At 42.0% G+C, this 13,381-nt stretch overlaps 1 protein-coding gene across 5 annotated transcripts in view; it reads right to left on the bottom strand.

Moving 5' to 3' along the window:
* Positions 1–2,998: 2,998 nt before the first annotated feature.
* msrb3 (methionine sulfoxide reductase B3) overlaps positions 2,999–13,381 on the bottom strand; it is a 117,777-nt gene continuing 107,394 nt past the window's right edge. For all 5 annotated transcript variants that reach the window (XM_078567957.1, XM_078567956.1, XM_078567958.1 and 2 more), the window contains 2 exons: positions 5,203–5,300; positions 2,999–3,746 (listed from right to left, as the gene is read on the bottom strand). In XM_078567957.1, coding sequence (XP_078424083.1) covers positions 3,591–3,746; positions 5,203–5,300 — 254 coding nt within the window. In that variant the 3' untranslated portion in view covers positions 2,999–3,590. The remainder of the gene's footprint in view (positions 3,747–5,202; positions 5,301–13,381) is intronic.

Genomic DNA, 13,381 nt, shown 5'->3' with positions numbered 1-13,381 from the left:
GCCAGCAGCTGATTTTGCTGTGTCCCCACCTTCCTGAAAATTTAAATGGGACGGGGTGACATCGGGGGTTCCGCCTGACGTCATCCTGCATCATTTTACGCATCGGCGAGCGGGTCCCGCCCCCTGCTCGCCAACGGCAAAATTCTGCCCCTGATATCTAGAGGGCCAATTAACAGCCAGCCCTAGGGAACTGGACTTCACCAGTTCCTGCATTTGTAAAGGACACTTCTGCAATATTCCAATCAGTCATAGAGCGTGCAGAAACTCCAAAGACATCAACAGAGGTCTCTGTATGGTTGAGGTCCTAAAACCAGTGGAGCTATTCTTGTGAATGTTCCAACTGCTGCTATGAAGTTCTTGAGTTACATGGTGGACAGACAACTCTTCTAACTTTGACAAACTTGGGGGTCGTTGTTCAATAATCAGGAGACAGAGTTTCACCGATTTCATTGGTGCCACCAGGCTTGTCACATTGAGCAAAGGCTATAAGGAGACAATACCTAGCAGCAACGGCATAAATGGAATTGACATGATGATGAGACTCAAAACCTTGTATAGCAACACATCCAGACCCTTCAGCCAGCCATTTCTGTCACTGCACTTGGGGTAGGAAGTGAGCAGAGCCAGGTCACCCATACTGCTGTGGAAGTGGTGTAGCCTGAACTGGGTATATTTCAGGGCTCTGCTACCAGTTTGTGATAGCAACCTCTTAGGCTGACATATTTTCTCCTAGTGTTGAGGTAGTTCCTGGACTAAGAGCAATACTAGAGAACATGAGGTCAGTTTTCCCTTTTGGGCAGCAGAGAGCCCATCAAATGGGTGAACAGACATGAACCATTTTGAATTTGAGCCTCATTTAAATTACACTTGGTGGGGCAGCTTGATCCTGGGAATCGCCAGACATGGTGTGGGTGGGGAGTGCAGGTGTTTATACTCCACACAATACTCCCCACTCTAATTATCTCTTGCTACTCTGCCCTTGTATCCCCCCTATACCTTCTCTCACATGTATGCATCAAGCTTCCCTTTACATGCAGCAATACTGCCTGCTACAACTACTCCATGTGGAAGTGAGTACCATATTTTCATCACTTTCTTTTCTGGGTCATTTTTGGAATGGCCTGCTGGTTAAGTTGCTCAATGCCAAATCTCATGTATGAAGTACACGTGCAGCAGTCCACAATATTGTTGTAGACTCTGGAAGTACTTCAAGGGCCTAATGCTTGCCTTAGGAATGCCCCAGATTCTCAGAAGTTGTCAGCTGCCTATTTGATGACTGATATGTTTCCAAGAGGCTTAGGTGCAGGAAATAGTTTCTGTTGTGTGAATGTTGCACTCAAAGACAAGTGGAACAGCGGTTTCCCCCACTATCACCAAGTGGAGAGCAATCTGAAAATCAATAGTGGGCAGTCACAAACATGACATTTGATTTAAAAATTAAAATTACTGGGTGAGGTGTGTTTTGGTAGCACTCTTCATCAGAAGGCATGGATGGTAGATTTGCATTTTGATGGAAGATTTAAAGCACTCTGGGTGAAAGTATGTTTGTGGAGAACATGGGGAAGATGTAGTTAATATTCCAGCAGCCATATTTTCAAAAGAGGGTCTCTTGTATGAAAGCTTGCAACTGGCATTGATTTCTCTTCTACAGCATCTTTAGTTTGCTCTGGCATCTCTTGCTGGCGGTCATGTTATGCCTAGAACTTTTCTCCTCACAATTCCTTTGGACCCTTCATGATGATGCCTCTTGGTAACCTGTCAGTTGTCCAGCGCAAAGGGAATAAACAGAGCAAACAGAACATCAGTTACCCTTTTTTCAAAAAACATTTACGTATGGCTGCTTAGCTTATGTCCCTGTTGTCCCCAGTAGTAGCCTGAAATAAGGGCATTGTGCTCGACACACCCTGGCAATGCTATGCCTGTGAAGAGTTGGCTACAGATCAGCTTGTAGCCGACAAAGTCCCTTTTAAATTGAAGCATCTGAAAGTACCGCAGCAAAAACGAATGAACAAGTACCTTGGTCTCTTATAGGAGGACTAGCAAAGAGAAGTAATAGGCAATTCCCATGAGAAACTCATTGTTCTATTCCGTTGATATTTTAGCATTGCATTTATGCACTATCAGGCCCTGACAACCTAAATAGCTCAGGAAAACAATTACACCCTATCCCCAACCTCACCCGCCAAGTATAGTGGAAGATATGGTCAGCGTTTCCTTTTTCTGTGCTTGGGTGTATTGGATTGCCTGGCTGCAACACACAGAGATGCTGGGCCGAAAGGAGCATCTGCCTGACTTCTCTTTCATTTAAACTAATTTGATTTTTAAAAGAAGTGATGTAAATATGTTTCATTTCAATATACATCATCATTTATGTAATTGTCTGAGTTCTGATTAAGAAATCTGGGAATGTAAAAAAGAACACATTTTTTGGAAGAATGTTGATAAAACTGCGGGATGTGTTTCAGCACATTTGTTTTTCCAATGGAGGTGACCTATAAACTGAGTTTAACATAATAAGCTCTATCAAAGGTTGCTTTTTCTGGTCACGGATCTTTCACAGCATCCAGAATTTGAGGAGAATCATTAAACCACTTGAATGTCAAATTCTTCATGAAAATTTTCAAAGCCCTTTTAAATTCCTTCACCAATACTCCCATATGCATGTCCGTTGATTGCATTTTATATTCACGCTAGCATGTGCAAAGATGGAGATTCCGGAGGAGGAGAAGGCCGAAACTTTCTCTAAACGTCTGCCTCCTCTCGATTAGATTTCAATCCCCTGAAATATTTTCCCAGGCAAGAGTGTATGCAGGGAATCTGAGCATGCTCCTGACCCCTGCTTCAGGAGACTCCTTGAGATAAAGTGCTGAAAGTACTATATACAAAATGCAGACCATCAGCAATAGAACCAGGTACACTGAGCTGCTCTTGACATATACCAGCTGTGAACGAACTGACCTGTGGTCAGCAAGGGAGATTCACAACACAGACCCACACATCAGTTCCATATTACTTTTTTTTTTATTAAGACAATAGTATTTTTACAAACAAGTTTTGAGTAAAAGATTAGGGAAAATATATGTCCACTTCAAGAAAATAATTTTAATTCTGATGTACAATACATAAACTTATAACATCCTGCAGCTTTCCTGATTTTCTCTGCTCAGGACAGTGTGACCCAAGCTTGAACTTTTCTTTCTCTTGCCATTGCATTTCATTGTCAGGCATTCCTGGCAGGCTCCAAATTACATTACGAGGAAACTGCTAATACCTTGCTTTTCCTGCCTGCCCTGTGCCATGCTATGCTGCTCTGGAAGAGTACAATTGATTTTCTATGCTACATGGTAGAACTCCCACAGTTTACAAACCCAGCCACATCGACTTACTCCGTTACAATCTACATCCTGTGAGAAGAAAGTTTACAAGGATAGTCTTATCCATTTTAAATAAGTTCAGTGCTTTTGTACAGAAGATCTTTACTTGTGTGTGTTTAAATAACTTGTTACTTTATTACTTTAAATGCACAAAGATGTTTGTCCCTGGAGCATGGGCTTGTGAAGTAATAACCCCATCCATCAGCCCTCTGTAGCCTAGAGTTCAGTCTTGCCAGATGGGGCAGGATCGGTGCCTTCATCAGTTGAGCTCTGGCCCGTGGGTATAAAGGATAATGAGGCAGAGTTTATACAATACCGTTTACCAGTTGGACGGGGCCCATCATCAAAGACATGTCCCAGATGTGCACCACACTGAAATAAAATAGCAAAAGTAATTGCTTTCTTGTAACAAAAAGGATATTTTAGATTACTGTTATACTCTACATCATTCATCACAAGGTAGTAAACTGCAGATAACATCTGAATATTCCTTCTGATCTAACCTTTCACCCTTTAATAGCAGCTATTTCTGTACTGTGGTTAAAATGTATTCTTCCAGAAACTTAATAAAGGGTCGCAAATTCTAAAATATTCATTCTGTTTCATTAAATCAACAAAGCACAATTTGACCATTTCAAATGATTTCGAGAAAAAATACTATTTTACACCTGTGGATATGTACCAACTCTACAGGGATGTTCAGGACAAAACAATTCTTGAAATGACAGCAGATACCCATCAGCAGACACTGGAAACAATAAAAGTCTCGTTTTTAAAGTTTTTCGCTTTAGCCATTGCTTTTGTGCGAGCATGGAGACCTATCAAACCATCACATGCATGCTACATGCTGAGATCAGACTGCATGCTGGTGACAGATAATGATACTGTGTTGCTAAAAAGGAGGGAGCTTGCTTTACACCACTGTGGCCCTGTCAGTTGTGTGTACCATCAGCTGCTTGCCAGGTTCAATCCTCCTCCTCCTACCAAGGACACAAAGATCCCACTATTTGCCAATACTTCTCTCCAGCTTTAAGACTAAGGAATTTAATTGGCCAATACATATTAGAATTGAAATCAAGAGTTACAATCCTCAGACAGTCTATTTATCAGACCCATTTATTAAGTATATATGATGAATAAATTACTTAGGAATTTTTAAATGGAATTCATTGGTGAATGTAAGCTTGTCATGTAAACTTAATTACTTTTTAAATTTCACTGCTGATGGAGCATCTATTTTGTAATTTTAATCAATTTTCTCTTAATTTCTCCCCTCCTTCCTTAGAACATTGATCCCTTGGGTCACATTCCACAAGTGGCAGTACTCCAACTGGTAACTGCAAACTTTGAAAAAAGAGCTTTTGATGACTATTAACGACATCATGTCCAAACCCAATCCTGTTCTCACAGGTGTACTCTGAGCAGGGATCATTGGATAGCTATCAGGAGTGGGATTTATCAACCTCTCCTCATACCAGTGGCACCAAGGCCAATCCTGATTTGCCCTATAACTGCCCTCATTGAGATCAACCAGGAACCCAACCTGGGATTTTCTTATGCTGTATGGCTTCACCACCATACAAAATCCGTGAGTAATCACAGCACCTTTTTAATTATCCCTAATTAAGACCCATGTACACTGGAGCAAGCCTCTAAAATGCAACTTGCAATGCAAATAAATGGGCTCCCAAGCAAATCAGTGATCAATGCTGATCTCCTCGAAATTAACAGGACTGAAACTGGTACAAAAAGCAGAACCGTCCCAGATTAAGAACACTCAGAAGCAGTAGAATCATGGTACATAAGTGACAGTAATTAATAAACTTACATTGCTGCAACTTGTCTCAATTCTGTGCATTCCATGGGCGAAGTCATCTACCTGTGTTATTGCTTTAGAATCCAGCGCATCATAGAAAGATGGCCAACCTGTATGGTAATAAATTAAAGGCTATTAGCTGTTAGGTCATACTTGCACCGTCTTTATGTTGGTAAAGACCTGCATTCCTGGAACAGGGTCTGTTGCTATTGCTTAGTAGTTAAGCGTTAATGATAATAAAGAATGCTGCATGGAGGTGTCATTCCAGAACCAGTTACCTGTACCTTAAAATTTTTATATACATCACATTAGATAGATTCCACTTTTATCTTTTTTCCCATGTTTCACCCATCACTGCACAATTTTCTCCTGTCCTTTTTGAGGACAATGGCTGAAATATGCAGCTTCTGCTCAACATGGCTTCCACCTACCTGTATAGTTGTGTGAGGCCCGAACCAAATTGGCCTTCGCTTAAATGCCACTGGTTCACATGCTGTAGGAAGACAGGAAATTAGCAGCTTGGGTCTTGCAGGGAGTGACCTGGAGCCCTCAAGTCAAGGGAGCAGCTCTCTGCCCCTTTTTACCTGAATTTTGAAAAGTGGGTCCTAAAACAAGATTCTGATTTGCATATTTTTAAAAAATTCATTTATGGGATGTGGGGTTTGCTAGCTGGGCCAGCATTTATTGCCCATCCCTAGCTGCCCTTGAGAAGGTGGTGGTGAGCTGCCTCCTTGAACCGCTGCAGTCCAAGTGGTGTGGGTACATCCACAGAGCTGTTAGGGACAGACTTCCAGGATTTTGACCCAGCAACAGTGAAGGAACAGTGATATATTTCAGAGTCAGGATGGTGAATGACTTGGAGGGGAACTTCCAAGTGGTGGTGTTCCCATCACTCTGCTGTCCTTATCCTTCTAGATGGTAGTGATCGCGGGTTTAGAAGGTGCTGTCGAAGGAGCCTTGGTGAATTCCTGCAGTGCATCTCATGGAAGATAAACACTGCTGCTACTGTACATCGGTGGTGGAGGGAGTGAACATTTGTAGATGCGGTGCCAATCAAGCGGGCTGCTTTGTCCTGGATGGTGTCAAGCTTCTTGAGTGTTGTAGGAGTTGCACTCATCCAGGCAAGTGGGGAGTATTCCATCACACTCCTGACTTGTGCCTTGTAGATGGGCAGGGTATGGTGAGTCAGGAGGCAAGTTACTCATCACACGATTCCTAGTCTCTGACCTGCCCTTGTAGCCACAGTATTTATATGGCTAGTCCAGTTCAGTTTCTGGTCAATGGTGACCCCAGGACGTTGATAGTGAGGGATTCAGTGATGGTAATGCCATTGAACATCAAAGGGCGATGGTTAGATTCTCTCTTGTTGGGGATGGTCATTGCCTGGCACTTGTATGTTGTGAATGTTACTTGCCACTTGTCAGCCCAAGCCTGGATATTGTCCAGGTCTTGCTGCATTTGGACATGGACTGCTTCAGTACCTGAGGAGTTGTGAATGGTGCTGAACTTTGTACAATCATCAGCCAACATCCCCACTTCTGACCTTAGGATGGAAGGAAGGTCATTGACAAAGCAGCTGAAGATGACTGGGCCTAGGTCACTACTCTGAAGAACTCCTGCAGTGATGTACTGGAGCTGAGATGACTGACCTCCAACAACCACAACCATCTCCCTTTGTGCTAGGTATAAGTCCAATCAGCGGGGAGTTTTCCACCTGATTCCCATTGACTCCAGTTTTACTAGGGCTCTTTGATGCCACACTCGGTCAAATGCAGCCTTAATGTCAATGGCAGTCACTCTCACCTCACCTCGGGAGTTCAGCTCTTTTGTCCATGTTTGAACCAAGGCTGTAATGAGGTCAGGAGCTGAGTGGCCCTGGTGGAACCCAAACTGGGTGTCAGTGAGTAGGTTATTGCTAAGCAAGTGCCGCTTGATAGCATTGTTGATGACCCCTTCCATTACTGATGATTGAGAGTAGACTGATGGGGCAGTAAATGGGCGGGTTGGATTTGTCCTGCTTTTTCGTACAGGACATACCTGGGCAATTTTCCATATAGCCAGGTAGATGTCAATGTTGTTGCTGTGCTGGAACAGCTTGGCTAGGGGCACGGCAAGTTCTGGAGCACAAGTCTTCAGTACTATTGCCAGAATATTGTCAGGGACCATAGCCATTGCACTATCCAGTGCATTCAGCCGTTTCTTGATATCACGTGGGGTAAATTGAATTGGCTGAAGACTGGCATGTGTGATGCTGGGGCCCTCTGGAGGAGGAGGAGGAGATGGATCATCCACTTGGCACTTCTGGCTGAAGATTGTAGTAAATGCTTCAGCCTTATCTTTCGCACTGATGTGCTGGGCTCCCCCTTCATTGAGGATGGGGTTATTTGTGGAGCATCCTCCTCCAGCCTTATGCTGGTTTCAGACGGTCTGGCATCTCACCTGTTAAATGGCTCATCTCAATATTGTAATAGGTGGGCCTTGGAGGTTAAAGAGGCAGCTGAGGTGTTCCCCCCACTACCCTCACTCTGATTTTCAACTCGTGGCTGTCTATTTTTGAGACTTAAAATGGGTGGCCATCAGTTAAATTTCTCTCTCTGGAAGAGGGTTTCACTCCTCAGATAAAATGCACTCGGGCATCAGGTCGGCCATCTGACCTCAAGTTATATTTCTGCTTTTGCATTGATATTGCTTTGTCCTGATCTTTAAGTAATGGTACAAGAACATACTCATACAATATTAGAAATTCTGGGGGGATATTGAAATTGGCTGTTCTTTCAAAAATTATTTGCAATGCAAGTTCAATTTTAATTGAAACAGTTTAATTAAACTGTGAGTCTACCAAGTCTGTGTCCTCAGTGCACTCCTCTATAGTAGTAAGACTTGGGCGACATATACTAGGGAAAAGGTTAAACAGTTTCCACTTTTGCTGACTCAGATGTAGCCTTGACTTCTTTTGGTGGAGCAAGGTCACCAACTCAGAGGTCCTGGAGCGTGCCAATTCCACCAGCATACACTTATTACTAAGTCAACAATGTCTGCAATGGCTTGGCCATGTTCACTAGATGAATAATGGCCATATACCTAAAGACTTTCTGTATAGTGAACCGATCACTGGGTCACAACCTGCTGGATGTCCATATCTCCACTGTGATGGGCACGTCGTGACCATAAGGCTAATTGATAAATCCACACGTATTTATTTTTTGAAGAAAAATGTAAAGAATATGAAATATTAACACTATGCCATCACAAAATGGACTCTGGAAAGTCAGGTGACTTCTGTTATGGTTTCTGGACAGACAGAAACAATATGAAGGGAAGTTACTTAAAATGCAAATGGCTTTCTCTGGTGCTAATTGACAACCCCTCACCATTTCAATGGAAGAACTTTAAAATGACAATGGCTGCTAGACTGGTCAGCCCCCATGGGATGTCAAACATGTCCCCATTGCATATCAAATACATTGGCTCCAACCCATTACGTGGACAATAGAATACATTGGTACTGCCATCACGTGGCTGAAACTGGCTGGAGAGGCAGCCGATACATTATTAATCCACAAGGTAGTTCCAGCAAGGAAATCTGGGACCAGCACCTCAGATGGAGAGATCGCCCAGCAAAAGGAAATGAATCCTGCCTTGAGTAGATAGACATCTTAGGGAGAGAAGGAGGACTAATTCGTCTCACTCTGCAAGATTATATTTCTTCACCACAGGATCTTGGCCACAATTTAATCTGAAACAGTCAGAAACTTCCAACCTCCACATGTCTTCGAGGAACCAGGAATGAATCCTTCTAGGGGCCTGTACTGTTTTCAAGCACCATCTTAAAGATTGTAAACAAGTGACCTGTTTTTTGTTACTCTGGTAATCTAATAGCATGTTGTATCTCTAGAAATCATTTTTTTTTTTACATTTCAGGTGTGAAAAATAAATGTTTATCTTTTCTTTTGATTTAAACTCTCAAGAAAGCCTATTTGTGTCTGATCTTTAAAGTCACAGCACTCAAAAGGGTTAAAACACTCCTTCTCAAAAATACACCATATTGCAGTCAGCCGAGAGATGAGAAAGGGGGAGAACTATCCCACACCTCTCCCTAGCGCAGGCCTAGAAGGATTCATTCCTAGTTTCTTGAAGACATATGGAGGTTGGAAATTTCTGACCGTTTCAGATTAAATTGTGGTCGAGCTCCTGCAGTGAAGAAATATAATCTTGCAGGTGAGACGAATTAGTCCTTCTTCTCTCCCTAAGATATCTATCTACTCAAGGCAGGATTCTTTCCTTTTTGCTGGGCGATCTCTCCCTCTGAGGTGCTGGTCCCAGATTTTCTTGCTGGGACTACCTTGTGGATTAATAATGTATCAGCTGCCTCTCCAGCCAGTTTCAGCCACATGATGGCAGTACCAATGTATTCTATTGTCCACGTAATGGGTTGGAGCCGATGTATTTGATACGCAATGGGGAAATGTTTGATATCCCATGGGGGCTGACAAGTCTAGCAGCCATTGTCATTTTTAAGCTCTTCCATTGAAAATGGTGAGGGGTTGTCAATTAGCACCAGGAAAGCCGTAACACTGATACAAGGACACCTGCAAGTGAAGTATGAAGATGGTGACATCAACACATACAGCTGGGACACAGTCACCAACAGCCAGGACTTCTGAAGGCTTACTGTTCAGTGGGGCATCAGAAGAGGTGAGGAGATATGGAAAGCTCAGCTGCCTGAGAAGAGGGCCCAGCGAAACAGAGGCCAGCAAATCCTGCACCTTCTCAGCCCATGGTCTTCATCTGCAGCAAACGCTACAAAGCCTCTATGCCAGAGTGGGGCTTCTGCGTCACACCAGGCAATGTGTAACACAGTGTTTACCACCAAGGCACAAACCATTGTCAGTTTGTTCAATTATAATTGGTAAGCTGAAGCACATACTTTCAACTGTAATGCTTTTCATTCTTGAAAAGTGTTTTGCAAACTCCTTTTTTAAAATGAAAGGATATGATTTGACTATAGCCAATTTTAAAAATAATACTCATCCTTGCATCTTGAAATTGTCATCTTTAAAAATAACACATGTCTGTTCTGGATCTTCTCCATCTTTCCCAGATGGAGACACTGCTTTTTAACATTGATATAATTTTTTGGAAAGCATTAAAATTGTAAGACAGGAATCCATTCAACTGATGACATCATCTAGTTCAGCAGTTTAACTGACAGAAGGACATGTGGTAAAATTCAACAAATGTAACTTCTATTCAGGATTATAGATGCTGTAAGAATCATAGAATGATACACTGTAGAAGTAGGCCATTTTGCCCCCCCAACTTATGCTGTCTCTTTGAAAGTGCTTTCCAGTCAGTTGCACTCCCCTTTTCATTCCCCTTGGCCCTGTAAATGTTTCGCCTTCGAGTATTTACTAAATTTCTTTTTACAGGTTATTATTGAATCTACTTCCACCACCCTTTCAGGCAGTCCATTCCAGATCACAACAACTCACTGTGTAAAAATGCTTTTCCTCATGTCACCTCAGGGTCTTTTGCTATTCACCTTAAATGTGTGTCCTCTGGTTACAGACCCTCTTGCTACTGGAAACAGCTTTCTCTGTGTACTCTACAAAAATATCTTAATGATTTTGGACACCTTTAACAAAGCTCTCCTTAACCTTCTCTGCTGTAAGGAGGGAACAATCCCAGCTTCTCTCGTCTCTCCATGTAACTGAAATCATTCATCCCTGGTGTTATCTAGTAAATACCCTCTGCACCTTCTCTAAGGACTTGACATTCTCCCTAAGTGCGCTGCCCAGAATTGGACGCAATGGTCTGAATTTTACTCTTGGGATGCGCCCGAAGTTGGTGCAGCCAGAAGCAGATCTAAAATCTGCTCCCGACCAAGATTGCGCTGTGAACACGATCTTACGCGGGCTGGCCAATGGCCAGCCAGCGTGAAACGAGCCTGGAGAAAGGCTCAGCACTGCTGGTGGGGGGGCAGGAAGAAGGCGGGCGCCGATGTCACCGCGGGTGCTGGTGAGCGCTTCCATTGAGTTCCCTGAAGGCAGACAGTTACCTCAGGGAACTGCAGACCTCCAAGTAATAAAATAAAACACAAAAAAGCTACAAAAACTGTCCACGCAGCACAATCAAGAACCTGAGAGTATACCTCATTAAAAGAAGCAGTCCCCAGATATTTCTTTTTATTTTAAATCCTAACGGAGATTTCAACCCACCCTTGGATGAGGTTTCATCAAAAAGGTAAAGCCCGTCTGGCCGATTGGCCCGTCCGCCAACTGTAAGGTTCAATGGTCCATGAAAAATCACTTTCAACTGGGCCGTTAATGGGCTTAATTGCCCTCTTAATTGTTGGCAGACACTCTTCTGACTCGTGTGCACCTGCCGAGCGAAATATCGCGTGAGTGCGCGATGACGTCGGGACGCTTGCCTGACATCATCTAGCATGATCTCACGCCCGTTCGGGTTGGGTGCATGCCCGCAATTACACAAGATTATGGTCAATGTCCTAACCCTTATTTCTTTTTTTAAAAAACACATTCGTCATCATAACTGCTACTTAATAAAAGATAAAATTAAACATTTCCTTTCAAACACTTATATTCAAAAATTAGTTTCCAAATAAAACATTGCAATTATAAGACTACCAGTTACTATTATCAGCCATTACACGGTAGAAACTATTGAAATCCTACAAAAGCATGATTGGTCATGGTGACATAATAAAAAAACTAACAATAACTTTATTTATTACGATGGACAAACAGAAATCTCTTCATTGTTCCCCTTGTATATTCTGTTCTATTTGATAATTTTATTCACTTAAAGGCTAGGAGGAGAAAAAAAAGCTGAATTTATTAAACAGTAAACGGGTTAAGTCACGAACACCGATCTTAGGTGGGAAGAGATAAGGGAAGAGATTATTTTAACCCTCACCCTGCTGAATAAACAGGAACTCCAAATGGTTAGCACTACGAAAGCAGAATGCTTGAAGGGTTAAAACTATTTATATCTGAATTGAAACAATTTTTTCTTTCAAAGAATTATAAAGCGCATTTAAATTCTCAACAACGAATTTGACTTTCCTAAAAAGTTGCAAACGGCACATTGTTTAGATTATTCTTTTTGCCCTGCTGCTCCTGAAACACTTCAAGCAGCAATTGTTTGGCATTCATTCACCTACAAGTTATTTGCTTATTTTTCTATATTCTTAACAATCCTTTTGGATATTCATAGAACAAATTTGGTCAGTTAATAATAGTGGGCATGAGATTTGCAATTAATTCTCCAACACCATCATTTTTCCCTTCAAAACCTTCCATTACCACTGTGCACCACAGAGAGATACAAATCAGCCACAAAGATACAAATCAGCCATAAGCATGTTCTCTCTTCAAAGACCGAGCTTAGTAATTGCCAATAAAGTTGCTGCTCTCCAGCAAGAAAAGTGGTTGGAATAATTGTGGTTCATCAAAACAGCCTTTTGGCTTTTTAGCTTATTATTTTTATTTAGGACTCATTGCAACTGTGTAAACTAACACAAGGCAGAGATGTAGTAATAGTCAGTAAAGGTGTTAGTACTGATCCTTTATAGGAAACATCAATGAAATAGCTAATGCAATATCTATAATTAGTTTACAAATTACATTTGGCCAGTGTTAAGAAGCACCTTGGTACATGATAACATCTAAATTATAACCACTTATGTGTTTAGTACGGTAGTGAATATAGGACAATAGAAAGTTGAGTGGTTTACAAAGCTGGAATTCAAATGGTGTCAATCAGTTTACCTCAAATGTTTTTGAATGTCAGTAGGAGTTGAGGTTGAGTTAGTCTTATTATATTCCTTGCCAGTGATTTGTTTTGTACATCATATTACACAATTTCATAACATCTGCTTTTCTTAGCATTGTGTAGGATATTGGGGAGTTACATCCATTACTACCTGTTACATACAATCAGTGAGTTATTGTATTATTGCTGGTTATGATGGGAATCAGAATGTTACTAGTATTATTAATCAATGTAATTTCAGTGAGCCATGATTAGTTATTGATGGAACCAAAGATTTCCCCCCCAAGTTTCCCTCATGTAAATTGCTCCCACTCTAAGGGCAGAATTGTCCCAGATTTGCACTAAGTGCGGTGGTGGGCAGGTTAAGCATTGATTTACCTGCAGGCCGCAATGCCAG

The sequence above is a fragment of the Cetorhinus maximus genome, chromosome 22 (genome assembly GCF_964194155.1).
Source record: "Cetorhinus maximus chromosome 22, sCetMax3.hap1.1, whole genome shotgun sequence".
NCBI classification, from domain to species: domain Eukaryota; kingdom Metazoa; phylum Chordata; class Chondrichthyes; order Lamniformes; family Cetorhinidae; genus Cetorhinus; species Cetorhinus maximus.
The sequence above is the reverse complement of the archived record's forward strand: the minus strand, read 5'-3'. Positions and strand labels throughout refer to the sequence as shown.